General features: G+C 35.5%; 1 protein-coding gene across 2 annotated transcripts in view; it reads right to left on the reverse strand.

Annotated features, from left to right (window-relative positions):
* KIF1B (kinesin family member 1B) overlaps positions 1-15,569 on the reverse strand; it is a 185,890-nt gene that overhangs the window by 74,771 nt on the left and 95,550 nt on the right. The window contains exon 21 of one of the 2 annotated variants that reach the window (XM_020974125.2): positions 2,768-7,546. The exons of the other annotated variant lie outside the window; for it this stretch is intronic. Coding sequence (XP_020829784.1) covers positions 6,083-7,546 — 1,464 coding nt within the window. The 3' untranslated portion in view covers positions 2,768-6,082. Of the gene's footprint in view, positions 1-2,767; positions 7,547-15,569 lie in introns of those variants that run through there. 2 annotated transcript variants of the gene reach the window in all.

The following is a 15,569-nucleotide window of genomic DNA, read 5'->3' on the forward strand; positions in this document are numbered from 1 at the left end:
TATGACAATTCAGGGGGTATAATAAAGCAGAAAGAGCAATGGGCAGCTAGAAGACTCGAGTCCGGGGCCTGACTCTGCCACTAGTTAACTATGGGATCGTGAGCAAGTTCTTTAAAGTTCAATTCCTGCAACCATAAAACAGGGATAAAACAGATTCCACCTAACAATGCTGTTGTTCAGTTCTAACACTATAATGCGTATGAAGGGGCTTTGTCAATGGCAAAATGCTTTAAAACATAAAGTGTTTGAAAATGTTTTGTGACCTACAATGGATGTATTGGGTCCTTTGAAGTTAGGGAAGGGCACCTGGATGTTGTCCTGTTTGTTCATCAAGTACAGAATATATTTCAATAAATAAGCTTGGTCGAGTTACGATAGCTAGCGTATCCATAGCACCTATTACGTGCCAGGCACTGTACTAAGCACTTTACAGATATCTCATTTGACCTTCACAACAACCCTGGGAGGTAGGTGCCATCATTGGCCCCATTTTACAGATGAGGAAACGGAAGCAGATAGCGGTACAGTGACTTGCCCAGGGTGCCACAATTAGAGACTGTCTGAAGCTGGCTTCAGACTTAGGGCTTCCCGACTCGGACTCTGCAGTTCTATGCTCTGCAACACCCGGTGCCTCGGCTGAGTAGTTGAGCTATCACAGATAGGCTTCTATAAAACGTTCCAACTAAGTTCCAGTTAACGGGCTATGATTTTATCTTTACAGAAAACTCCACGGGTGGGAATTGCCTCCATGACTCAAAAGAAGAGCGGATGGATAACCTTCCATACACCTTGGTAGAAAACCCCTAGGGAGAGGTTTGGGATTTCACAGAAGTTAAGTGACTAGCCCAGGGTCACAGCCCAGGAGGGATCAACGGTTAGAGTTGAACCCCAGGTATTTCTGACTCCAAGCTTAGGACTCTACCATACTGCCTTGGTCAACATATCAGTGAAGCAGAGACTTAAAATGTAACCAAAGAGGACTAAAATACAGGAGAAAAGTTGTCTTTAATATAAAAGGGTTTGGTAATGACCTACAAATTTACTTTCTTAGCTTATGAAAAAGATAAGCATATTCCCTTCCTAAAAGCTTATGCATGACAGCAGTGAAAACCTTAGCATTTGGTTTTATCTGAAACTAATGGGAAGTACAAACTGATTGATGAAAGCACTGGACCCTAGTCAGAAAGACCTGAGTTCAAATTTAGCCTTAGACACTGACTAGCTATGTGATCCTGGGTAAGTCATTTCATTTGAGCCTCCTTCTCCTCAGCTGTAAAATGTGGATGATAGCATCTACCTTACTGGGTTGTGAAGATCAAATGATCCTCAAATGAGATCTCTGTAAAGCACTTTGCAAACCTTAAAGTGCTATATGAATGTTAGTGATGATGATGATGATGGTGATGATGATGAAGAGGTACTGTTATCCTTTTCACTCCAAATTCTTAACCTGAGTCTGTGGATAGATTTGGGGGTGAGAAGTATCTGTGAACCTGAACAAAACTGCATCTTTATTTTCATTAATTACTAATTTAAAGGAGGAATGTAGGCCGCAAATATCGTTCTGAGAAGGGATCCTTAGGTTTTTCCAGACTGCTAAGGGGGCTGATGACATAAAAAGAAGTTAAGAATCTCTTATCTAGAGTGAAGGACAGACAACAAATGTGGAAGATACAGTTTAAAGTATGATTCGATTAGCCAACAGCTGTTTGTGTTCACAAAGAAAGGTTCTAAGCCATTTTCCCAAGCTAGCTCAGGCAGGCAGCCTCTGAATGGACACTTTACAAAGATATTGCTCTAAATGTACCAGATCGGTGCCTTCGGAGTAACTTTGGGGGAACTGAGAAATAAAATTAGACAGAAAACTACCTTATGAAAAACGGACAAACCAAAGGGCAGAGCAGGTTCTTTCTGACTGAATCCCATTGAGCAGTAGTTATCTTGCCACTTTTCAAAGGAAAAACATCTCCTGTTGACTAAGACTTCTCAGCAACTGGCATAACTTGGTTGCTTACGCAACTGAGTTAGCCTGGTTTTAGAGAGTAGGAAATGGATGAAGTGTGAAATAATCTCGGCTTTATGGATGGATCGTGGGGAGGTTAAATCGGCCCACCTGCTCACTGATACAGGTACATATTATTCATTCACAATGGCAGGTTGTAATCAACAGGTCGAAAAAGCCAAAAGTGAAACAAATTCCTACCAAAGCAGAAAATGATGTTTTAAAATATGGCTCAAATATAAGAAAACAAAGCTATGCAAAGAGAATTTATCCATCAAGTTTGGCTTCTGTCTACATGAGCATGTGAAAACAAAATAATCCTCAGGATGAATGAAAAAGTGATAGCTTCATTCTTTTTGCTCCAGAAAAAATGCTTCTTAACCATAATATTCTATAGAGAAGGTGTTTAGTCAGTTTTTAATTAAGAATGCCTTTAAGGCAGACTTCTGCTAAAAGGAAAAAGAAAAGTCTAGGACCAATTGATTTAGTGAGTTAATTTTGCAACAGAATATCAGATAGGATTTCATTTTTAATTCTAGATGAGAAAATGGAGACTCTCCCAAGTCAGGCCATACAAAGCACACATAATTTCACTCTCCCCTCATTCCAAACAGGGGATTAGGCACCCACTTCTAAGAGAGTTTCATCATTTATTGAAGGACCTCTGTAGCAATACAAGCTAGCTCTGCTTTTCTAGAGAGTGCAAGTTCTTGCACTCCAAACAGTCTTCAGATACCTTTAGGGTAAGAAACATGGAAACAAATGGAAAAGTCCACAGAGTTTTTCTTTTTTATTGGAAGAAAGATTCAACACTTTCTTTTACAGTAAAATGGGAAGAAAAATTAACATGAATTTCACATCCTAAAGTGGTTCAAGACAAATATCTAAAGCAAATTTTATTATCCATAAGGGATGACAACATTAAATACACATTACCAAAATTATCCATTATCAAAAGGCCCTCATTTTATCAGGCAAATTCCCTAGTTTGCATCACTCCTAAGAAGGCTTCTTCCTTAAGGGAGATGAGGACAGAAGAAACCTCCCTTGTCCCTGTCTTGAATGTGATTCATTAAGGTAACTGAACGAATCACCATTAACAGACTTCACCACAGGGAGTTTGCAATGCATCATTTCTTGTAGTTTGAGAGCCTGTTTCAATAGGCCCATAAGTGTGAAAATTTCAGCATCATCACCCTTATCTAAAATATGAACGGTATGGTCACTTCAAGCCACTTCAATGTAATAAACAAATTCCAATCCCTTTTCTAGTAAAATAAAAGCCTACATTGCTAAGGACAGGTAAGTAGTAAAAGTATTTAAAGGAAAAAAAAACACTTTGGTTGAAACTTAAATTCATAAAATATCATTAATGCTGCTTTCTACCCTTATTTTACTCTCTTAGTAATACATCTTGGTTTGTGATGTCACAGTAGCTAGCAAAGCTCCCCTAGATTCCCATTACTGTCCTACCACCATCTAGTTCCAAGACTATTAAGAGTTGCATTTTTGTCCAGTCACCATAATAGTGGATATTGACACGACCATAATAATACTATATAAAGTTCTGATTATTTTCTCTATTCCTCCAATATTTAGGCTTAAGAAGACATGCCATTCAAATTATAAAACTGGGTTAAACTGACAAAGTGTGAGACTGGGTTAATAATTTCATCCAGAGATTCAATGATACAGGTTTATTCAAATTAGGCTATTCACTAAGACAGGTATCTCTTCTGAAATGAGCTCCTAGATGACAAAATTGACATCAGCCCCAACTGCTAAATCTTAGTTGATTTTCTCCCTGAATTTTGTGCACTAAAGGGCTACTTTAGAGTTTTGAAGATTTTTTTTGACCAACAGGGTAAATAAAAAATAATAGCAATGTGAGCACAACTATATAATCAAATGTGACAAACATATATGAAATTCTTTGGAAGACCATTGTGCACACTATATTCCATAATTGTAAAAGCAAATATACTTTTTCTCATTTTAATAATTTATCAAGTTACTTCCACTGTCTAAAGGGAAAAGGTAGCATAGAAATAGGTTAAATATGCTACCACATATAAAAATCATATAACTACCCAATTGAAAGTTTAGAGCAAAAAAGAATACTTTCTAGAGTTGAGGCTTGGGTAATTCATTTTCAGATTCTAAAATGTATGTTTTTTGCAGAAGCAGAAGAGTGAGAACATATGAAAGGACAGGTTGGTTTCAACTGCCTAAGAAAAGAATGATAAGAGACAAAGAGGGCCTACACTAAATGCACAGAAGTGACCTGAGGTAGTCTACCAAGTACATTCATGTGATGCAAGACAGGAGATTGTCATTTTAACTGAATGCATTATAACTGATTCTTCCCATGTTCAATTAACAACAAAAAGTTTAAGAATAAGATTAGGTTCAAACACTGAAGGCAAATGTGTCCCCCAAAGATTCTGATTTTTATTTTTGAAGGTAAAAATCCAAGAGCTAATATGAAGCAAATGAGTGTTTTAGCACATTAAGAAAGCATCTTTTCAGAAGAAAAGAAACAAATCTCACAATAGTAATGCGTTTCAATAATGACTAAGCACACACACACACAGACACACACAAGCGCGCACGTGCATGCACACACAATATCCCTCCCCAAAATAACCCCCCCCAACACAATTATAATCCTTAAGGCTTCCTTAAATGTTACCTGCTCTATAATTTGCCTCATCATCTAAGAAGGTTGAATGTTAAGTAGATGCCTTAAGCTGTATAGTTTTGTAAATTCTGAACAATATGAACTTTATGGCATCTCTGATTCTTCACATTGTTTCTAAGGTTAGATTGTGAGAAGGCACAAAGGATTGGGAAGGAAAACGCTCTTCCCATCAAAAATATTTTCATTTTCCATCAGATTCTCCAAAGAGTGAAACAATCTGAAACCAGAATGCACTAAAAATGAGGTATCTATATGAACACAGATTTTTGCCAGTCTTTCTCTTCTCAGTAAGATTTGTAAAAGCATAAACTTGTAGGGTTTGTTCAATTTCCAACTAAAAGAACACATTCTGCATCTATACTTTCAAACCCAAACCAACCTAACTTTCATGATTTCATCATCTGGTCTATGAAAGCAGTACCATTTCCTTGCCCCACCCTACCCCACATCCTCTTACAAATAGTACTATCCAAAGACTAGCTTATTTTCTTGGCATTTTGTTATTGTAGTTTTAAGTTGGAGTAAAAACATAAAATAAAGTTCATTACACATTGGGTTAAGATTCAAACTGCAAACAATATACATATTCTCAATTACTGTGCCATCTGATACAAGCTTTGATGTCATGGCAAATTTCATAAAAGTAATGACATTAACAGAACTAGGAAGGAGAAAAACAGCCTTCTTCACTCATTCTACAACACAATTGACTCAACTCTTCCCTGCAAACCACGGAAAAAAAGAGTAGCTCTGTGGAAGATGCAAAGCTCTATAATATTTCCATGTGAGTCAAAATCAAGTTTTGGTTTGTGGACAGTTAAATCCAATTTGGGGAAGGGGAATGGAAGTTGGACAGAAATCTGAAGTTGTGACTATGTAGTTGTATGCCATTTTATCAATTTTTAACAGTTCTGAAACTTGACATTCAACACTGGATAAATATTCCCTTTTTGACTGTCAGCATAAATTTAAGAGGCAGTTCTTTCTGGACAGTAAACTCCCACTTTAACTTTCAAAATGTAGCACTAGATCAAAACAGAAAAGTTCCTGTAATTAAATCCAGTATTCTGGCACACACAAAGGCACACACACAAACAACACTCTGAAAAATCAGGGAATCTGTTTTTCCAAAATCCCAGAAAAATATCCCATCAATGGTACACAATCAAAAAGGGATGTATTAAAATTCCAGTGTATTACGTACGGTATAAGATTAAGAAATAGTTAATATCTGTTGGAATACAACATCAAAATCACAACAGGAATCCTATGTGGCCACAGAACACAAAGGTAGACCCATTTCAAGTGTTTTTCAATCATAAGTCAAAATTACCATTCCCCTCTTTCTCCCAATAAAATTTCAAGCTTGTCCAAGTGAGTTACACTGTAGTTTCTCTACCAGTTTTGAGATTAGGTGCAGAAAACTGTCTTCTCATTCGAGGTGGTGTCACAAACTGGTTATAGTGGTTGGGTCGGTCAGTCTGCTTCTGGTAGAAACTGGACATACTGCCTTCCATTTGGCCTCCAGTGTTGTAATTACAGTAAGGCTGGCGGTGCTGATGAATATGGCGCTTCTGCTGGAAAGTTTGTAGATCAGGGTTCTGGTGCCCATTGAATGGCTGTAATGACTCTGACGATGCAGATTGAGCACGTACATTTTTCTGCTGGCCATTATTGAGGGAATTACTTCTCCATCGCAACTGAGGAGGTGGCTGCTGCTGATGATTATTAAGATGTTGCTTGCTTACTTGTATGGAATCTTGGCTTCGATTGCCTTGATGACCCCATGTGAACTGGGGGTCCTTAGACATTGCTCTGCTAATTTTTTCTTGGCTCTCTTCACTTCCTTTTCTTTCCTCTTCCTCCTTTGGAATTTTTAACTCTATAACCTCATCTTCTGTTATAATGATATGTGTTCCTGGACTCCAAGAGTTTCTGTGTTTGGGATTGCTCTTAAATGGGAATCGAGGTTTTCGGTTCTCTGGGGGGATAAATCTATGTGGTACATTCTGTCTGCGAAGCTGCTTAGTTATCTCCTGCTGTTGCAAATTCTTAAACCGAATCTGTTCTTGTCTCATCCACCGAAGACGCCCACGCCTAAAGGCTGGATCCCCATCCATCAACTGTGAAACGCGCTCTTCTTTTCCAGGTTCCTCAGCTTCTGACTTGTGAGTGACACCAGCACAGGTTGGGTCTTTACTTTTATAGTTTCCTTGAGATTTCTGCTCTTGTGATCCAATCAGCGGCAAGACTTTTTCCATTTTTAACATTTTATTTCTCAATACTTTGATCTCTTCATCTTTCATGTTGTTTTGTTTTTTTACTTCTTGTAAAATATCCTCCAGTTTATCTATGTGTACTTTGAGGTCATCTACATCAGTGACTCCTTTCCCATTGGCCATCACGTCCTCAATTCGCTCATCTCCAACACCAACTGTGTCCCAGACATCTCTGGCCACTGCCCTCCAAGAATCTCGCTCATTGGGGTCTTTCTTCCCATACATGGCACAAAGTTCTTTCATTTTAACAATAGCTAAGGCCTCAATTTCTTGCCGGCTATGTCTGAAATCATTGAGGGCAACCTCATAGCAGATTTCTTTTACAGCCTGAATCTTGAGGTCTGAGATGGTGACCCATTTGGAGTCTTTGCTGAGGCGCCTTCTTTGGGGAATCTGGTACATTTTGATTGGCTCTCGTTTCTTCCCACTGCTCGGGAGCCCACATTTTTTAACAATGGTTTGTAACTTGCTAGGAGGTAGTTTTTCTCTCAGGGAAGTAATCAGCCTCCAGCTCTCCTCACAGGACCTCTTGTCTGAATCGTCCCCGCTATCAGAATCTGCATCCTTTGGAAAAACAAAATCAAAAAATGGCCCCCAAATAACCAAAATTAAAATGGAAAAAGGAAAATCAAATTGAAGAAAAAAAAATCAAGCAAAAAAACCTTAACCAAACTTAAAAAATAAATTAAATAATGTAAAAACTTTTCAGGGCTCAGTATTAAGATATTAAAAAGTCATTGGCCCATAGCCTCATTTCCTTAAATAATGACGTCTCTACTTGAAAAATTCTCATGATGCCTGATAAGTGAACATTATAAATGTTTCACTCATTTTTGGTCACCCCAAACTATGAGAATATAAAATATCTTTTAAAAAAACAAACCAAAAATCTGCACCCCAGACATGCTTTAAAACCATGCAAACACTCCCCAACATTTGCCTTGGTTATTGCTGCTGCATCTTCCAGAAACTCTCTCCCCCATGAGCGAGCACAGGTGTCATACAGAGATGTGACGAGTAGCCAGATTAACATTGGTTAGTAATGCTGTAGTATGCTGAGGCATTGTTTTGGTGGTTGTTTAGAGTTGCCTTTACTAAAAAGAGAAGAGCCCTAGAAAAAAGTTAGAAGATAAGAAAGTAGAAACTAAGCAGTCAACAGGGATGGTGTTAAAAGTGCTCAGAGTGCCCTTATACAGAATTCAGCGTGAGAGTTTATCCACCACAGAAGTTTACTACGAGATAAATAAAAGAACTGCAAAACTATTCTTTCCGTTTTCAGTTTGCAGCTTTCTCATGTAATTCATTATGTGTGCATCCAATTTACATACAGAGATGAAGTGTACTGTCCAAAGAACAAACAGGAAAAAGAAACAAAGACAATTAAGTTGGTTTTTCTTCATATGCTTGAGCCAAGAAATACTGTTTTCACAAGACGAAAAAAAACCTCACCACAAAATACTAGAAAGTGGTAGATAATAATTTAAAAAACCTAACAGGTCAAATATGTTTTGCTTAACTTTTCTTTTCATAAGTTCTCCAGTTATTTTTTTTTAAAACACAGATTCCATTTTTACTAAGGTTTTATACACGGAAACCTATGCTATCTGTAGCTGCTGAGGCACTTAGGTGGTACAGTGGAGAGAGCGTTAGACCTTAACTTCAGGGCAGGTAGAAGTCATCAAAAGTTCTAGCTCTCGCTCAAAACGTGCTAACCACAAAAGATAAGAATTTGCCAATTTAAAAATAGCAGAATTTTAAAATTGTTTGTTTGTCTCTAAGGTAATCTTTCCAACCACCAGTGTTTTTTAAAGCTAATATGATTTAGGACTGATACACCAGTTTGAGTCCTTAATATAATAGTTTGCAAAGTTGTTGTTTTTTTAATTCAGTCACTACAAACATTTAGAAGTGAAAAGACTTATCAACAGTACCCTAAATAAAAGTAATACATTTTTCCTTTTTAAAATTGGGTATTTAAAGGGTTAAATTAGTCTCTTTAAATGCAAAAAAAGTTTTACAGAAACTGGATAATGAAAAATATGAATGGACAAATCATATTAACTATTTCCCCTACCTAAGTTGTGTTCACCCTATGGGCTTTTCAAGATAAGGCAAGAAAATTATAATTTGAAAACAGTCAATCCTAATTCATTTTCCAGACTAAAGTAAAAATAGTGGTTTACCACCTAAAAAATAAAAGTTTTCTTTCAAAGAAATTTTCAAAGAAAATTTTATTTCTTGTCTTTTTAAGGGGAATATATTCTATAAGTTTTCTCAGTCCATCTGAAAATGTGGTACTAAATAGCTGGCTTATAGTATCTACACTTACCCCAATCCTTTTGATTTTTAATGCAGAAAAATATACACTTGTTTGATGAACTCAAGAGTATACGTGAATACTTATTAAAAGTATGAAAAACAATTGAAAATATATGTGGTTCCTAGAAAATAATTTTCTTGCAAATATATATGAATTAAGCTAATGGATTATCATTATTATTATTATTAATTTTAATGGATAACTTTGTTCCACAAATCTTACAAACACTAAACTCACAAGTCAATCCCCTCATGTGTAATACCTGAAAACTATTAAGCAAAACAGTATGGATATTAATAATAGCAAACATATAGCACTTTAAGTGCTGGAAAACTTTTTACATACATTATTTAACTGGAACATTACAACAACCCTGTGAGATAGAGTACTATAGGTATTGACAGTGTTATTATCTATATTTTAAAGATGAAAAAACAGGCTTAAAGAGGTTGTAACTTTCCCCTGGTCACAGAGTTCCTGAAATAGGGTTCAAAAGCAGGTCTTCCTACCACCAAGTCCAACATTGTATCCATGAACCAAGTTACCCATCAAAGACTTCAAGAGGTAGGAAGGGAGTGGACTTTAATATGTCATTACAAATTTTATTATGAATGCTATAATTTTTTTGAGTTGTTCTGCTATTTAAAAGTTGTCTAGCTCTATCTAGCTATAAATTTGGGCATATTATTCTTTTGGTTCTGGTTTCTTCATTCTGAATAACTTCATACAAGTTTTTACATTTCTTTGAATTAATATTCATTTATGGCACAATATTGTTACCTTACATATATTCTAATTAATTAAGCCTTTTCCCAGTCATTGGGCACATATCCGCTTCCAACTTTTTGCTATTATAACAACACTACAAATACTTTTAAATGATATTTATTATCAATTGCCTTCTTAGGATATAAACCCAATAGAAAGAACACTGGGTCAAAGGGTGTGAATAATTTTTTAACTTTCCTTGCATAATTCTATTCCTTCTCTCCCTGGAAATGATTGGAAGAAATGACATAAAAACAGAGGTGGGAAAAGACCTCAGGGGCAATGTCCTTACTCAAGCCCACATGTGAACAATTATTTTCTTTAAAATAAATATTTAAAATGGTTAAGAGTTAGATAACCTCCACTAATGTGGCAGGATGATGGCATGGTGGATAGAACACAAGTGTTAGGAAATCCTGAGTTCAAATCAAGCCTCAGACATTTAACAGCTGCATGATCCTGGGACAAAGAATCAGGAAGTCTTTCTTTAGTTCAAATTTATTTACCTTTTTGACCCTTTTATCCACTACATCTAGTTCTACCTGCTGGGGTCAAGCAGAAAATTAAAACTTTACTGCCAATAAATTGCCTTGCCTCTTTTACCTATATTCTATCTACATTAATTTGATTAATCGATGATTTTTAAAAATAATATCTATCAATTTAATTAGTGTGATGTGATTTTTGAGAGTTGTCAACTTACATTTCTCTAATTATTGGTAATGGGAACATTTTTTCAGCTTGTTAATAATTTGTATTTTTTCCTTTGAAAGACTTTTCTCATCTTTGATCGTTTCTCTACTGGAGAAAGGCTCTAAATCTTATTGATTTGCATAAAAACTCCCCATAAACTCTAGATGATATTTTTATCAGATGTTTAATGCAAAGGTGTTTTTTTTGGTCCATAAGTTCTTATCCTAAGCTACATTTTTTCTTCACACTACTGAACTAATCTGTTTGGACTTTTATAATAGTCTCTATACCAGAGGTATCAAAACACTTGGCTGGTGGTCCATAACATTTTCCAGTGCAGCACACATCAAATTAAAATACAAGTGGGAAATATTTTAAAATATCATGTTAATATATAGCTTTCTGAGTCACAAAGCAGTTGCAGAGATCCTCACATATGGTTTAGTAGCTCTCTTTTTAGTTGTTATTTGACACTGTTGTTCTCCCCTATGGCTAGTTACAAACAGATTGTCTATTTAGTTGTGAGAGATGTGAATCCATGGTTCTCATTTTTTTGTGGTGTGACTTTTTATTTTAGATAATGTATTCTGTGTGACTTGTTGAGGGAATAATAGTATCAAATGCTTGCTTCAACCTGTTTTTCTACCCAAAAACCAGCCAACTTGCCCAGAAGTTCTTTTGTGCACTTAAAGGTTTCTCCAAGACTAGAGTGCTACTCATATATTTCTGTCTTGCTTAGTGAAGAGCAAGCCACTCCTTATAATTTTTTTTCTTTTACCCTTATAATTCTTGATCTTTTGTTCCTCTACATTGATTTTGTGGCCTCACTGTCTTGTGTGATCCATAAAGCATTCCTTTAGCAATGTGATTGTCATAGCATTATGTCTCTAAACTAACATGCATGGTATTACCATTATTACAATATTGTCTAGATTAGTCATGAACAATGACTCCCTCTCCAATAATTTAGGTCTTCATTTTAAGTAAAAATTATTTTACATCTGCATTTATGTGAGTCCTATATGTCTTGGTAGGTAAATACCCCAACATTTAATGCGTTTTGTGACTAACTTAAATATTTCTCCTAATTTGTCTTTTTCCTGGCTTTTGTTAAAATATAGAAAATTGGGGCAGCTAGGTGGCACAGTGGATAGAGCACCGGACCTGAAGTCAGAAGTACCTGAGTTCAAATCCGGCCTCAGATCAAACACTTAACACTTACTAGCTGTGTGACTCTGGGCAAGTCACTTAATCCCAATTGCCTAAAAAATAAATAAATTAAAATAAATTTTAAAAAAACCCAAAAAATAAAATATAGGAAATTGAAGTTTTTTGCGAATTTATATTGTTACTGCATTTAAGGTATTATATTGATTTTTTTTCCTGACTGCCTAGACTTCTGTATTAAATATTCTAGTATCCATTAAAAACATGATTTTCCTTCTTACTGCCAAGATTTATTCATTTCTTTTTCTTCACTTATGATTAGAGCTAGAATTTCTCATACTGTCAAACAACAGTGAAAATAGGCATTCTAAGTTCATTTTTGAACTTACTAGAAAAGTTTTTCCATTATAAATAATTGTACCTCCTGCCTATAAACACTTTTAGTCAAATTAAAATCCTCTCATTTGTATGCTTTTTGGTGTTTTTAACATGAGTTCTGCATTTTATAGAAGGGTCCCTCGTATCTATGGATATAATCTTGTGGTTTTGTTATTAATATCATTTATTATGCTATTTGCTCTCCTAATGTTGACCCATCGTTTCATTCATGGCATAAATTCAACATAGTCGTAATGAAATGATATTGTAACCTTAGTATTCAATAATTTAAAAATAATATTCATTAATGATACTATTCTACAGTTATCTCCTAGGGAGAAGCAATTTGGTATAGTGGATAGAATGTAAATTTGGGATTAAGAGGACCTGGGTTCAAATCTAGCCTTTACCACTTACTATTTACATCACTGCTGGCAAGTCACTTAACCTCTATTAAAGATACTCTTCTTTTCCAGGCTCCTCATTATCATTTACCTCTGGGAACCCCAGTTCCTAATGTATAAAATAAGGATAACAGTAGTAAGTGCTCACTCCAGGGGATTTGGGGCAAGTTTAAATGAGGTGATATGTACAAAAGTTGCAAATACCAGCTCCCTTTCTTCGGATTTCTCCTTCCCTGTTTTGGGAGTCAAGACTATATTTACCTAACAGAAAGAGTTTGGTTAAGTGCCTTCTTTCTCTACTTCTCAAAACAGCTTATGTGGTACAGTGATTATTTGCCTTTTAAACATATGATAGAATATGCTTGTATATCCATTCTCGTAATTTTTACTTTTATAGATATGAGCTCAGTTTCTTTGAGATTGGGTTACTTAGGTCACCTAATTCATGTCTTCTCTAGTACTTATTTTTAGACATTCATAATTTTATTTAAATTTTCAGTTTTGTTACCATGGAATTAAGGACAAAGGTTTCTGAAGTTTCTTTATTTCTTCTCTATTTGCTACGAATGCCTATTTCTCATTTCTCATTGCAGTAATTCAATATTCCTCTTTTATTGACCAAATTTGCTAATGGCTTGCCAATTTTATTTGTCTTAAAAACCCCACTAGCTCTTTATTTTATTAGTTAGTTTACAAATTTTTTAATGATGTTTATTGATCCTTTAGTAGTCAACATCTTTTTTGTGCTGCTTGTAGAGTTAACTTGTTTTCTGCAGATTCTTTTAAAATTGCATACTCAATTCATCTGTCCTCTCTTTTTCTCTTTTTTCTAAGTGGTAAGGAAAGCAATTTACCACTAAAGTCTGCTTTAGTTGTATCTCATGAATTTTTCCTACTACTATCATTCTCCTTTTTTTAAAAGCTGTTTTTTATGATTTGGTCTATGACTCACTTATTTAACATATTGTATTTTGGTCTCCATGTGGCTCTTTTAACAGTTTGTTTTTTATTGATTATAATTTTTATTATAATTCATAAAAATTTAAGATTTCTGCCATGCCACTTTTATTAGTTCTAGTACAAAATTAGTTTTTGTTTAAGTCCTATAGGAGAATGAGAAATATTTATTGTGCTACTTTCCTTTCAAAAACCTCCATATAGCTATCAAATACAGTTTTTCCAATATTCTGTCCAATCCTGCCTTATTATTTAGGCCTTTATGCCTAACAACTGGCATTTCCTTTAAGAACTTGGTTGATATAGCATTTGGCACATATTCTGATAATTCAATGGATCTGTGACAGTCACATCAACGTGAATATTTCTTCCAACAACGCAAATTGTGAGCCTATTCAGCCTGTGTGATGCTTGTCCATGTGTCCATGTCCCCATGTAAGTCTACTACACAGTGCCCATCCATCACATTGATGGTCATTTTCTAATTTTCTTGATGCTGCATGGATTCTAATGGATCAGGAAGATTATCTGCTTGTCACTGTTCTTGAAATGTTCCTGGCCTATCTTGGCTTTTTTTTCCTTAGTCTTAGAGTTTTCTTATTGTAACCTTTACAATATTTTACCATTTGTAATTTGTCACAGCCTGCTCACATTCATCAAGGCCTTTTTCCAAGGCCCTTTTGGTGATCCTCAACTTCATTCTTCAGAATCTGTGTTAGTTCATTACTCACACTTATACAATAGCACAGCTGTTACGGATGCTAATGCAGATTCGGGAACAAATATTATTTTTATATATATATATATAAATTTTATTCACCTTCATTTATATATTGTAGTTTTTCTTGTCTCCCTCAATAACATCTATATTTGCAATTGTGTTATCTGAAAGCATGATGGTAACTCCTGAAATCTGATTCAGGAGTTTTATTCTAAACTAAGGCTTCTTAACCTTTTTTTTTTTTTGCTTTTAGGCAATTGGGGTTAAGTGACTTGCCCAGGGTCACACAGCTAGGAAATGTCAAGTGTTTGGTCTGAGGTCACATTTGAACTCAGGTCCTCCTGACTTCAGGGCCAGCACTCTATCCACTACACTGTGCCACCTAGCTGCCCCTCAGACATTTATGAAACTTTTTTTTTAAGGCAATTGGGGTTAAGTGACTTGCCTAGGGCCACACAGCTAGCTAAGTGTCAAGTGTTTGGTCTGAGGTCACATTTGAACTTAGGTCCTCCTGACTTCAGGGCCAGCACTCTATCCACTACACCACCTAGCTGTCCCCTTCTTAACCTTTTATGTGTGACAGTCTGGTGACACCTATGGATCCTTTCTCAGAATATGATTTTAAAAGCATATATACAGAGTAATATAAATTAAAACAATTAAGCTTTAATACAGTTCTCAAAAAGGTTTTTAAGTTCATAGTCTCTAGGTTAAGAAATCTTGTTCTAGACCTTCACTTTGAATGAATATGGCTTGATAATGTTTTAGGTAAATTTCTTGAAAACAGCAGATTATTAGGTTTCATTTTCTAACTCTCTGCAGCTTTCTTGCCATTTTATTGGCCAGTTTAAGGTTTTATATAGATATAGATATATACACACACATGTAATATATACATACATATGCATACACACATGTATGTACACATATGTATGTATATACATATATACCATATTTAGTTTTGTCTCTATTGGATTGTGTTCAAGTACCCTTTTTCCCCATTTATTAGCACAAGGTATGAGACAATTAAATTTGGTTCCAATAATCCAATCTAAATCCTTTGTAGCTCACACAGAGATACCCTCTGCCCTCCCACTTACTCCAAGGAAGAGCCTACTTCTTACTGATTTGTGGTTTGCAAACATGGACTACATACCTAAAATTTCAACACAGGAGAGG

Source organism: Phascolarctos cinereus, unplaced genomic scaffold (assembly GCF_003287225.1).
Source record: "Phascolarctos cinereus isolate Bilbo 61053 unplaced genomic scaffold, phaCin_HiC Scaffold_726;HRSCAF=1367, whole genome shotgun sequence".
Taxonomy (NCBI): Eukaryota; Metazoa; Chordata; class Mammalia; order Diprotodontia; family Phascolarctidae; genus Phascolarctos; species Phascolarctos cinereus.